Below are 12,956 nucleotides of genomic sequence, written 5' to 3' on the forward strand. Positions count from 1 at the left end.
GGAGTTATTATGAGCTGAGCAGAGTGTCATCTGTGATAAAAGGTCACATGCACACATGCTCTACCAATGCCGCTGATTCCTAAGGGTGACCCCCCAACCTGTTAGAACTACAGTTGACTAGGGGCACCTGGGTGGCTCAGTTGGTTAGGCATCTGACTTCGGCTCGGGTCATGATCTCATGGTTTGTGAGTTTGAGCCCCGCGTCGGGCTCTGTGCTGACAGCTCAGAGCCTGGAGCCTCTTCAGATTCTGTGTCTTTCTCTCTCTCTGCCCCTCCCCTGCTCACACTCTGTCTCTCTCTCTCTCAAAAATAAATAAACATTTTTTAAAAATTAAAAAAAAAAAAAAACTACATTTGACCCTTGAACAATGCAGGGGTTAGGGACCCCAGCCTCCCCCCACACACACTCAGTCAGAAATCCCCATGTAACTCTTGACTCTCCACAAATTTAACTGCTGACAGCCTACTGTTGCCCAGAAGCCCTACCAATAACATAAACAACACGTATTCTGTATGTTCTATGTATTATATACTGGATTCTTGTAAGAAAGGCCAGAGAAAATGTTACTAAGAAGATCATAAGAGAAAATACATTTACCATCCTGTACCGTATGTATCTAATTATCAAAATATCCACGTATACATGTACCTGTGCAGTTCAAACACCTGCTGTTCTAGGGTCAACTGTTCATTAAATCCAAGAGAGGTCAGGTTTTTGCCCATGAGACTCAACATGTGGACAGCTGGAGCCAATGAACAACCAGCAGGAGTGATTAGTAGAGACCCTTACACTGAATATGGAGATGTGCTCTTACCTCCAAGTGTGAAGAGTGGAGAGAACTGATGTAAAAATGTCTGGAAGAGCATCCCAGGGAAACATGAGGTTGCAGGTAGGGGACAATGCGTCAAGGTTGCTGGAAGGAAAGAACATGCTCTTCTTTCAGCCTGTCTTCTTCCCAACTGCCATGCCCCACCTCCATCACCCTCCAGCAGCTCCCAGGTAAGAAGAGCAAGAGACTGCTTGGTGGACGCTTGCTTTCCAACTAAGCAGGTCTTGTATCCAGTTAAGTGATCCAAAATCAAAAGTAATTTTTCCTATCCCATCCCTTGATCTCCTAGCCTGAAAAAATTAGAAAACCAACCCTAGGAAATGGAGGCTGGCTGTTTACTCATCTGGGTGGGTGCACTTGGTTAGGACTCCCCTACCTCTCTGCTTCTCCGGTTCTGCCTGGGGTCTTGAAGTAGAGAATAAAATCAAGTTCTTCTTTTGTTTTCTCCTATCTCTCTTCACCACTTTGCCTCTTTTTCCCCTTTTTGTACCCATTCCCCTTTTTAAAAGAAAAAAAATTTTCCCCTAATTCCAGCCACTCAATAGCGGTTGCTGTCACTTGGCTAAACCCAGGGGTAGAAAATGGCCTCAACTGTGGCTGCTCTGGGCAGCCAGCTAGCCCCTAGCAAGGACAAAAAGAAGAGCGAGGGTTCAGTGCTGAGTGTATTTCAAGGTCAGATATCCAGATGGCCTGGGGATTTATCTCTAAGACCAGATTTTTTGCTGTATCATTTACATACAGTAAAATCCCCTCTTTCAATGTACACAGTCCTAGGAGCTTTAACAACTGCATATAGTTATGTACCCAATATTCCTGGCCCTTTGAATTTAACTGCTCCCTCCTTTCCAGCCCCTGGCAGCCAGCCACTGGTCTATCTGTTGTTGCTATAGTTATGTTGGCAACTGATTCAAAATTTTCTTAAAATAGTGTACAGGTCAAAAAAATCTGGAAGGTTAAATTTATCCCACCCACCTTCAGTTTGCTCTTCTGGATTAAGCTATTCCAAAAGGCAGAAAGCTTTGTTTTCTGTGCCCAAATCCCTGGGCAAGGTGACCTAAAGTCTGGCTCACCTGTAGGGGAGATGGAAAGTGAAAGGGAAACAAGGGACCAAATATAACTTAATAGTTGGCCCTGGTTTTCAGAGAGAAACTTGAGATTTTACAAGGTTAAGCTGGGGGCGCCTGGGTGGCTCAGTCGGTTAAGTGGCTGACTTCGGCTCAGGTCACGATCTCACACTCCGTGAGTTCGAGCCCTGTGTCGGGCTCTGTGCTGACCACTCAGAGCCTGGAGCCTGTTTCAGATTCTGTGTCTCCCTCTCTCTGACCCTCCCCGATTCATGCTCTGTCTCTCTCTGTCTCAAAAATAAATAAACGTTAAAAAAAATTAAAAATAATAATAATAAATAAAAAATAAAAGGTTAAGCTGTAGGGGTGCCTGGGTGGCACAGTTGGTTGAGCATCTGACTCTTGGTTTCGGCTCAGGTCATGATCTCACGATTCATGGGATCGAACACTCTGCGCTGACAGACAAAAGCAAGACTCCTTGGGATTCTCTCTCTCTCTCTGCCCCTCCCCTGCCTGTGCTCCCTCTCCCTCTCTCAAAAGAAGTAAATAAGCTTAAAAAAAAAAAAAGGTTAAGCTGTATAACAAAGCACAGACTAGATTGTCTGGTTTTGCATACCAGCATCTTCATAGCTGTCTAAGTTTGGTCAAGCTGCTTACCTCAGTGCCTCGATTTCCTCATCTGGAAAATAGGTATGACTATAGTAACAACTTCTTGGGTGGTGGTTGTAAGAATAAAGTAAGTTAATATGGGTGAAGAGCTTAGAACAGTGCCTGGAACAGAAAGAGTGCTCAGCGTCAGCTACTATAATCCGCTCAATACCTGATATGTGCTGGATTCTTGGGATAGATGCCATACCCTCGATGAACTGATACTTAGCAGTCTCCTTTGTACACATAAGGATACCTTGTGAGGCACCTGGGTGGCTCAGTCAGTGAAAAGTCTGACTTCGGCTCAAGTCATGATCTCACAGTTTGTGAGTTCAAGCCCCGGATCAGGCCCTGTGCTGACAGCTCAGAGCCTGGAGCCTGCTTTGGATTCTGTGTCTCCCTCTTCTCTCTGCCCCTCCCCTACTCGTGCTCTGTCTCTCTCTCTGTCTCTCAAATATAAATAAATATTTTTTAAAAAAAGAAATAAAATTGAATCCTCTTTCATTTAAAAACAAGAATCAAATAAGGATACCTTGTGAAATACCAGTGACCGACTTGAATTAAGGAATTAAGTACTGACTATACCCATAATTACCTCAAGTCCAACGAGTCAAGTTTGCATTTTCTGCTTCCCTCTCACGGTGGCGCCTATGGAGGAAAACACCACATTTTTTCAATACTGAATAAGCATTTACCCTATAAGCAGCCCGGGTTTGTCCTCACCTCCAGGCTGATCACCCTTAAGAAGTAGAAGAAAATCAGTATTGAGAATTTACAAATCAGTATTTATTGAGAAAGCACAGAGTTCTTTCTAATCATGCTTTCTAATCATTCATTAAACATTGATTCAAGATCTTGTCATTAGTACTGTGCGAAGTGCTGGGGATTCAAGAACCTGCAAAAGAGCCAAATTCTCCTAGAGTTTACAGGTCCTTATGGAGCTTACAGACATGTAAAAGGGGGGGGGGGGCCTGCACGTGTGGGGACAGGGGGTACATGAAAAATCTCTGTACCTTCCTCTCAATTTTGCTGTGAAGCGAAAAGTACTCAAATAACTTTAAAAAGGTATATGTGGGGGAGAATGGTCTTACTGATACTGTGCTACACATTTACCAAGAGGGCCCAAAGGAAAAAGTATTGAATTCTAGTTAAAGAGCAGAGTGAGTGGGGCCCAAGGGGGATCTTTGAGGGGAGGTGATGCTGTGAGCTACCCGGCCATGAAGGTGTGCACAGGGCAGGCCCCTGAGGAACTTGCTGAGCCCTGCCGGAGAAGACAGCTAGGGTGCGAAGCTGGAGGGCCCAGAGATTGGGCTAAGAAGTCTGGACTTACTCTGTGGGCTCCTGACGTATCACCTGATTTCAGCTGGGTCACACCCAGGAAAAGAAAAAGAAAACATATCCCCATTTCACAGATCAGTGAGTCCGGATGGAAGTAGTGAGTGGCTCGCAATCACGAAGCGAGAGGCGGGCCTGGGACCGAGAATAGGACACCTGTGCTTTCCCCACTGCAGCCCCCAGGCTCCCCACCTGACCCCCGGGTGCACAGTGGACACTCAGCAAGGGGGCGTTGAAGGAATGAGTGGAGTCCTCTCTTCTCCAGGCCCTGCCTCTCTCCCTGGCCCGCTGTGTCCACCTGGTGTCCTTCCTTGGGGGCTCTGCCCTCCTCAAATAGCAAAGCCAGACACAGACGACTCCTAGAGCCAGAGGTAATTCCAGACCTGTCCCCCCACCTTACTGCTCAGAGGGACAGTGAGAGTTAACTAGTCATTCGTCCTGGAAAGGATGAGGGAGGATAAAGGGCCTTGGCCTTGGGGGAGGCCACCAGCACCCCTCCCTGAGTCAGTGGCAGCTTCTGACATCAGCAACAGCTGTGTGCCTCAGTCCCGAAGTCTCCCCCCCACCCCCAGCTGCGCCCTCTCACAGTGGCCATAACTCTCCACAGGATGGCAACAGCAGGGCCTTGAACATTTTCTGCACCGTCCGTCCATTATAAGCCCCTCCCCACTCCCCACCACCTCCACTGAGGTACACATGTGCATGAGGGCTCACGTGTACAGGCAGAGAGGAGAAGCCTGGGTACCTGGTGTCCGACTTCTGCCGCATGCCCTCTGCACCTCCTCTTTCCAGCCTGTGAAAGGTTAAGTCCCCCCCAACCCCTCACCCAGGCCAGAGATGAACCAGAGGCCAAGGCCCATCCCTTTGGTGTTGTCTTCCCCAGGACTCCACAGGGGCTGGAAACGAAGCCTACAGGCACGTTTCCTAAGCCAAAGACATAGCTACGCCCCCACCCCCCACCCCTGCGGCCCCGCAACTGTTCACCCAACAGAGAAGCACCAGCCTGCTCTGTGCCCCGCCTCGAGCTGAGTGTGGGGGCGGCGGGGGGGGGGGGGGCGGGGGGGGATGCGGGGAAGGGGACATGCCTCAGGGAGAAACAGTCCCACAGAAGAGACAAGCCAACACTTACCAACTGTTATACAAAAGGGGACTTGAGATGATGAGCCCTCTGGGGGTAGTGACAGGGTGTGCTTCAGAGGAACAAACCATTCCAGAAGGTTGAGGTGGTCAAGGAAGGTCTCCAGGGGAAGAGGGCCCACAGTGGGCCTCGAGAAATGGGCCTCCAGGCAGCCACCGCTCGGAGAGGAGCCCAGGACAAGGGCCTCTGGATTACTGGACCCTTCCCACTCTCCATGAGGAGTTGACAGGGCAGGTGTGGGACTCTGTTCTGTAGGGGCTCCGGGTACTGGGCCAACCTGAACAGGTCCTGTCCCCTTCATCTTTCTATAGTGAGGAACCCAGCAAGAGCCAGTGGGGACCGCCACTGCTCCCCACTTTTCAGGCCTTCCCTCCCTGACTCTGGACAGCAGTGCTAGGACACAGAACTCTCTCACACAGAAGGCCCTGGGCCAGGGGCCAAGCCAGTGTGCTTCTCTCGCCCCCAATACTCTTGCTAGGTGAATCTGGCTTGAAAGCAACCACAAGTTCAACCTTAAAGGGAAAAGACTTCGTCCCAGACCGGGGCAGGGTTTCTCAAAGAGTAGCGTGCAGTTCACAGGATACCTGCGCGGCAACCCGGGCATTCTAGCCTCAATTCTAGACCGGGTTAGATCTAGAGTTTCTGAGGCCAAGGGCCGGAAATCTGCATTTCACATGCTCTTTGAAAACCACAGTTGGATGGTGTATGCTTTCTTCTAAACCGCCTTGACCTCAGCTGCTGCTTTTTCTCCCCGCTCCATCCGCTGGAGTCTGGCACCAACCTCCCTGCTCCTTTCTGTGCACCCGCCTCCCCCCCCCCCCCCCCCCCGCCTCCCCGCAAATGGCCAAAGCCATGGCGTGAGGCAATCCCTCTGCCCTTGACCCTTTCCTTTGCATAGCAAGTGATGGCTTTTTTATCTCCTGATGATGAAATACAGCCTTCAGCTGGGGGGCATTTAAGACACGGGACATGCAGCTGGGCGCAGCCATAGCCGCAGGACCCAGAGGTAGACGTTGACAGCTGGGAAAGGAGGGAAGAAGCCACCCTCGTGAGCAGAGGCCACAGCAGCAGTGGCAGCAGCACCGTTACCCTGCCTGTCCCCCGCCACCTGGAAACAATGCTCCTAGCGACGTTCAAGCTGTGCGCTGGGAGCTCCTATAGACACGTTCGCAACATGAAGGGTGAGTTCTGGGGCGAGAGGCTGGCCGCGCGTGGAGGCCATGTGGTTACTGGGACGGTAGGGGGGGGGGGGCGGGGTGGCGGCCACTCCGCACTCATCTCACTTGCGCCTCTTGTTGGGTGAATGTGAGCAAATCTCCCACCTTCTGGGACCTCCCTTTTCCCACCTGAATGGTTGGCCTGGATACGAAGACGCCTCCGTCTCTTCTGGATTCTGTCACTTGTGCTGTCCTCTCTGGGGCACCAATCTTTCTTGAACTTTGCCTGGATTGGCACTAAGGGTACCAAGAGAGCCACAGCCACAGTGGCAGAGGTGGGAGTGAGCCTTGACGCCAGCGAGCAGTGTTGGCAGGCCTGAGACATCATGGGCAGGGAAGAGAGGAGAAAAAAAAGAAAGTGGGGAAGGCCCCGAAGAGCAAGGCAGAGAGAGGAAGTGGGTGCAGCAGGAAGTCGTGTTCCCATCCTACAAGGAGGAAGCAGAACCAGGTACTGAAGTCTGGTTTGGTAGAGCTAATCAGGACCCAGGGCCATCCTAGTCAGTCCCCTGCAGTCACTGAAGGGTACACAAACCAATCTAAAGTCCTTTCCAATTACCCTGGGTTGAATAGGCTTCCGTTTATTTTATTTTCTTAAGTTTATTTATTTTGAGAGAGAGAGAACACACAAGCAGTGGAGAGGCAGAGAGAGAGAGAGAGAGAGAGAGAGAGAATGAATCCCAAGCAGGCCCTGCACTGTCAGTGTGGATCCCAATGCAGGGCTTAAACTCACAAACTGTGAGATCATGACCTGAGCCAAAACCCAAACTGGACTGAGCCACCCACCCAGGCATCCCTGGGTTCTGTTTAGAAGGAAGCCGTGCTTAGAAGACCCGGCCCAGCAGTAGGGCTGTTCCACCAGATCAACAGGATCCCTTGCTCAGACCCCAGTGGCACGCAGAGCAGTTACTCATGTGAAGGACCCCAGCTGCTGACAGCTACACAGGCCTCAAGGGCTGGGGGTCTTGAATTCTCCTTCCACAGCCAGGATTTTTCTGCTTGTTTGAACAGAGCTTCTTTCCCTTTCAAGAAGGAAACTGCAGCAGGTTCTGGTGCAGCCCCTGCCTCCAGGCAGCACCAGGCCTGGCCAGCCCAGATGGAAGACCGACTCTGGGCCCAAAGGTGGCCTGGCACAGAGTGACAGCACTGGGTGGAGGTGGCCTGGCTCTCATTCAGACCCCACCAGGGATCTGTGTTCCTGTGCAAGTTACGTCTCCCTCCACACGTTTCCTCCCCTGTGGCAAAACGAAGGGGTGGAACCATCTCGCTCTAAGGGGATTCCTCTGTTCTACGCAACAATATTCTCTCCTCTCTGCAGGGCTGAGGCACCAAGCCGTGCTGGCAATCGGCCAGGAGCTGAACCGGAGGGCACTAGGGGGCCCGACCCCAGGTGCATGGATTAACCAGGCTCGGCGTCGGAGTTCTCTGCTTGGTGAGTGCTGACGCTTCTGGGCTTGTGCCAGTGGCAGGAGCTTGTGTACATTGCTCTGTGCATGACCCACCACCCCCTAACTAGCCCTCAGCTGGCCTTTCTCACTTTGAGGGGGTGGGACTGGGGTGCAAGGCTCTGCAGACCCCCTGTCGGCTGTAGCTGTGTGTCTAACTTCACCTGCAGGCCGGACCCTATGACTTTGGCCTTGGCTCTTCAGAGGAAAGAGCAGATCCAGACTCAAGGATGGAAGCGCGGGTGGCAGGTGGGGGCGGGTGATAGGCTAAGGAAACGGAAGCAAGCTCGGTCTCTCCTGGGCTGTGTATCCAGGTTCTCAGCTGGAAGACACTCTCTACAGTGACCAGGAGCTGGCCTATATCCAGCAGGGAGAGGAGGCCATGCAGAAGGCCCTGGGCATCCTCAGCAGCCGGGACGGCTGGAAGAAGGAGAACCAGCAGGTGAGGGTGGACCTGGAACCCCCGTGCCTCACTGTTCCATTGCCATCCTCAAGGCCATTCTCACAATTCCCGCCTCACGCAGCAAGTGGTTTTAACTTACATGCTGCCTAGTGTCCAGAGTTCAGGTAAACCCTCTCCTTCTCCCAAGTTCTGAGTTAGCAGACACTAGTTTGGGAGTCAGGAAATCGGGGATCGAGACCCAGCAGTGCCCCAAGGGTCTCTACATCTTTCTGGTGTAAAATGAGGACTGAAAACATCCTTAAGATCCCACCCAATACTGTGTGTATGTAATGAGCTGGTTGTAGACCAGACTTTCCCGCTTCCAGTTTTGTTTTGCTCAGGAAATTTGAGCTTCTGAGGTCAGGTAGGGGGGCCTTTTCAGTTGGACCTACCCACATTTACCACCAAGAAACAAGGGTCCAGAATCAGGCAGGTTACTGCTCAAGGTTTCAGCAGATGTATGAGGCTCATGGCGGGAAAGATGACCAACTGTCTGAGAAGAAGCAATTTTAGGCTTCCTCATGCTTAGAGTTCTTTGTGCTGTTCCCCTTCCTGCCTTGCCTGTCCTTGTCATATTCCTGCCTAGGAATATTTTTCTGTAAACTTTATCCTGAAGCTCCTTTTTTTCTCCCTGACAGGCAAATGGGGACACAGTACTGAGTAAAGTGGTCCCAGATATGGGCAAGGTGTTCCGGTTGGAGGTGGTGGTGGACCAGCCCATGGAGAGGCTTTATGAAGAGCTTGTGGAGCACATGGAAGCGATGGGAGAGTGGAACCCGAACGTCAAGGAGATTAAGGTGAGGAGATTCCAGGTGTGGGTGGCAGGAACCCATGGGAGCCCAGTCTGAAAGGTGTGCCAAAAAGGTTGCAAGCTGTGGGTGGTGCCTTAGCCTCAGCACTGGCTAATGATTCTGGCTCCCCGTGGCCGGTAGGTCCTGCAGAAGATTGGAAAAGATACAGTCATCACCCACGAGTTGGCTGCAGAATCAGCAGGAAACCTCGTGGGGCCCCGGGACTTCGTGAGCGTGCGCTGCACTAAGCGCCGAGGCTCCACCTGCGTGCTGGCTGGCACGGCCACACGTTTCGGTGAGATGCCCGAGCAGAAAGGCATCATCAGGTAATACTGGCAGTCGCCCAAAAGCTCTCTTCCCTCACGCAGGCTTGTGGGCATGTGCCCGGTGAGGGTGTAATGAATCCTCGGCTCCAAGAAACCAGTCCTTGGTCCCTACCTTCAACTGCCTTTTGCACAGGAATATGGAGGAAGACAAGTTCGGCCCTAACCAACCTTCCTAGAAAGTTTAAGAACCTTAATAATTTTCTAAAACATGACGTAGGGCTGAGGTTTAGCTGGTACGCTCAGGTCTGGCCATACTGGCGACTGAAATGCAAGCCATACTGCTTAGAACACAGCTGCTGTTTGTGAGGGGCCACACCCATCACCCGGGACCCTTTCCCTGGCATCCGGCAACTCACAGGCACCACAGGGGGCCTTCAGGCTCCAGCCCCAACCAGCATGTGTTCCGGTGAGCTGGTAACCAGGCCAACTGTTAAGTTTATCACCCTTGACAAAATAGTTCTGAGACTTAGAAAAGACAAGGTACCAGAGAAGTGTGGCTCGTATAACTGGTCAGCATAAAAAGAGCATTCTGCCTTGTCCTCCTGACTGGACTGCTCTCCATTTGCCAGAGGAGAGCATGGTCCCACTTGCATGGTGCTCCGTCCCCTGGCCGGAAGTCCCTCGAAGACCAAACTCACGTGGCTGCTCAGTATTGACCTCAAGGTGAGGGGCACAAGAGGTGGCTAGTGGGTAGGGGGTGGGGAGAAAAACTGACTCTTACCCTCCCACGTGATCCTGCAAGAACAGGAAAAACCCTCCTCCATTTTGAGAGACAGACTGTTGGGAGAAGGACGAGGCTTGAGTATCGGCCTGCTATTCCATCATCTCCACAGACTACAATAGCTCCCTTTTACCTCATATCAAATTTCAACTCTGTAGTTGCCCGTTTGGAAAGAAGGAAACTTAGGCCCCCAAAGATATGGTTGCTAGCTCAGGGTCACACAACTGACCTTTGTCTTGACACAATTGACCGTTCTTACACGGTCATGACACAGCAGGGCAGTAGGGCAGTCCTCCCGGGTCAACTCCAAGGTCACACCTATAAACAGAGCTGGAAGACCAAGCCCCAAGCAATCCATGTTTGTGACAGGGTACAGAGGTGTCTACAGGGGAACACCACCCACAAGGTGGCCAAATTCTTCTATCTTCTACTCTAGGGATGGCTGCCAAAGACGATCATCAACCAGGTCTTATCACAGACCCAGGTGGACTTTGCCAACCACCTGCGCAAGCACCTGGAGTCCAGCCCCGCTCCTGACGCCAGGTGTTAAGGACCAGCCTGCTGCTTCCAACTGTTTCTAGCGCACTGGCTCGCATGCCCTTCAGGGAGATCCCTGCTAGAAGCCTACAAGTCTGTTTAAGCTCTTCATCCGGGGACTTTGGAATGGGCTGGAGTATATTTAGGATGCTGGGACTGGCAAAATTTTAGGACAAAGAAAATGGGGACAGAGCTTTTAAGAGAAAGAGCTTTCTAACTCTATTCAATGATTAGCTCTGAAATGAAGGTTAAGGGCTCCAAAATATTTGTAAAACTTCCTTCTGGGCCCTTACACATCTATTTAAAAACATCTTTATAAAATGCTACTAGCTGACACAGGATGCAAGTACAAGGACTGGGACCTCATACTTTAGGGGCTCAAGAGCTCCATTCCCCGCAGTGTGTGGGGGGTCTTACAAAAGGGACTCCAGCAACTCTCTGCTCCTCTACCAAACAGGTAGAGAGCTGCATCAAAGACCAAGTAACTCCCCACAGCGGATGCGTTCTAGAAATGTAGTCTAAGTTTTCTTGATTGAAAAAGATATGAAACTAATTAAACTAGTTACCCTATTTCTTCCATGGGCACCAGTCAGAATAAAGAGTTGTAACTAAGACGCAAACTTCAGTCTGTACCTGTTTAAAAATTCTACTCTTAAAAAAAAAAAAAAATCATTCTAGTAAACAGCAACTTCATGCTAAAGGAGTCCTGGACAAAGATTTTAATTAAACTAGATCCCCGAGCTCATTAAAAGGAAAAACTACTGGGGACATAGGTCACTCAATTATTTAGAATCTGCTGCCAGAATCTTTCATGAGTACTTAATTTCCACAATAAGCACAAGCCTAATTCAATTTTTTAAAGTTTATTTAGACAGAGAGAGTAGGAGTGGCAGAGAGAGAATCCCAAGCAGGCTCAGTGCAGAGCCTGATGTAGGGCTCGAACTCACAAACCCTAAGATCATGACCTGAGCTGAAATCAATAGTCGGATGCTTACTGACAGAACCACCCAGGTGCTCCAAGCCTAAATCAATTCTTAAAAGAATTCTAGAACTGGTAGCTGACAGGCATTGCAAGATGAAGGTGATGACTGAGGATTTTTATTTATGTAATTAAAAGATAGGATGGTACCAAATGAAGAAAATTAATGATATTACTAAGATAAACAAAAACAAATTTTATTATTTTCCCTTCTGTGAATGTTGACACCTAACAAGGGAACTGAATCTGTAAGGTTTACTTATTTATTCTGAGAGAGAGAGAGAGAGAGAGAGAGAGAGAGAGAGAGAGAGAGAGAGACAGGGGCAGGGAGAGAGAGGGAGACTCCCAAGCCGGTTCCACACTGTCAGGGCAGAGCCTGACACTGGCCTCTCACAAACCCCAAGATCATGACCTGAAGTTGGACACTTTACCTACTGAGCCACCCACGTGCCTTGGAAACTGAATCTTCAGTTCACTCAATTACATCTGCTTCCAGCTTGGCTCAGGGCTGCCAATTTCACGGCTTTTAACAGGTCACTGTTTTACTATTTTGAGAGAAGGCCAAAAGAGGGAATATGGTGAGAGCAAATTCCCCTTTCAAGATTCAGAGAATTTATGCTTTCAAAATATAGATTGGGGTGGGATTACTTTGCTAAGAAGGGTGAGTAGGATGAAAAGCCAGCCATTACCACTTGAAACTTTCCCATTCTAGTTATAACAGCAGTGATGATTTAAACCATCCAGAAACAGAGCCCCGGCTTGTTAAGTAAACAGGTTAGCAGTCGTGGGAATGCTCATATTTATGGAGGTACTGAAATTTTATATCTGATAGAAGTGTTTCTTCTTATTTATTCTTATCTCATAGAGTAGTCTATTTTTAGCACAGACCAAATTATTATTTACCAGGGAGCCTCAGAGCTGAAGAAAGTATTTCTAGAACAGACTATCCTCCACCCCCAGCTAAGTAAGGGAAAATGACCATCTAAAGATGTGTAAAGTGATACACACTGATTTCAAAAAAGAGCAGGCTGGAAGCAAGGAAATGGGCTTTCTTGCTGCACACCACTGTTTGGAGCTCAGTTAAAATTTGCCTTCTCCAAACTGTGGAACTGTGTCTTTGAACTGGGAGCCACTTCCCCACTTGTTTAATTTTATGTTGGAATAAAGTAAGTGGTCAGTGATGATATGCTCACTGACACCATTTTATAGAGGACTCCATGGAGAGTGGGTATCCTGTGAGTCCTTCAAATGAACCTTCTCAAAACACATACACACACACACACACTTTTGAATATGAAATATAAATAGGCAACATCATAACTTCTGTAACCTGATTTATGAAGATCCAATGTACAGAAATTTTATCAAATGGAGAGTGGGTGTACAAGTAATAAAATACGTGGTAATTTATATTACAAAGAATTTACCTCCAGCTTCCTCTACAGAACACTACCCTCATTCTCTTAGAGTTCTTCAAACTCTGACG

The 12,956-nt window shown here is 49.5% G+C and overlaps 1 protein-coding gene across 1 annotated transcript; it reads left to right on the plus strand.

The window, feature by feature from the left end:
* The first annotated feature begins 6,090 nt into the window (after window positions 1-6,090).
* Window positions 6,091-10,530, plus strand: STAR (steroidogenic acute regulatory protein). Its single transcript, XM_043564253.1, has 7 exons — window positions 6,091-6,196; window positions 7,548-7,661; window positions 7,989-8,116; window positions 8,755-8,913; window positions 9,049-9,233; window positions 9,803-9,896; window positions 10,391-10,530. Exons 1-7 carry the CDS (start codon window positions 6,133-6,135, stop codon window positions 10,502-10,504), a joined length of 858 nt encoding a protein of 285 aa, XP_043420188.1. The 5' UTR covers window positions 6,091-6,132; the 3' UTR covers window positions 10,505-10,530.
* The last annotated feature ends 2,426 nt before the right edge of the window (window positions 10,531-12,956 follow it).

This window comes from Prionailurus bengalensis, chromosome B1 (genome assembly GCF_016509475.1).
Source record: "Prionailurus bengalensis isolate Pbe53 chromosome B1, Fcat_Pben_1.1_paternal_pri, whole genome shotgun sequence".
NCBI classification, from domain to species: domain Eukaryota; kingdom Metazoa; phylum Chordata; class Mammalia; order Carnivora; family Felidae; genus Prionailurus; species Prionailurus bengalensis.

Excerpts from the sequence above, each read along its gene's own strand:
- STAR (XM_043564253.1), top strand. The coding sequence starts at position 6,133 with ATGCTCCTAGCGACGTTCAAGCTGTGCGCTGGGAGCTCCTATAGACAC. Across the intron at positions 7,662-7,988 it reads GCGTCGGAGTTCTCTGCTTG|GTTCTCAGCTGGAAGACACT; the intron begins GTGAGTGCTGAC and ends CTGTGTATCCAG. Across the intron at positions 8,914-9,048 it reads CGAACGTCAAGGAGATTAAG|GTCCTGCAGAAGATTGGAAA; the intron begins GTGAGGAGATTC and ends CGTGGCCGGTAG.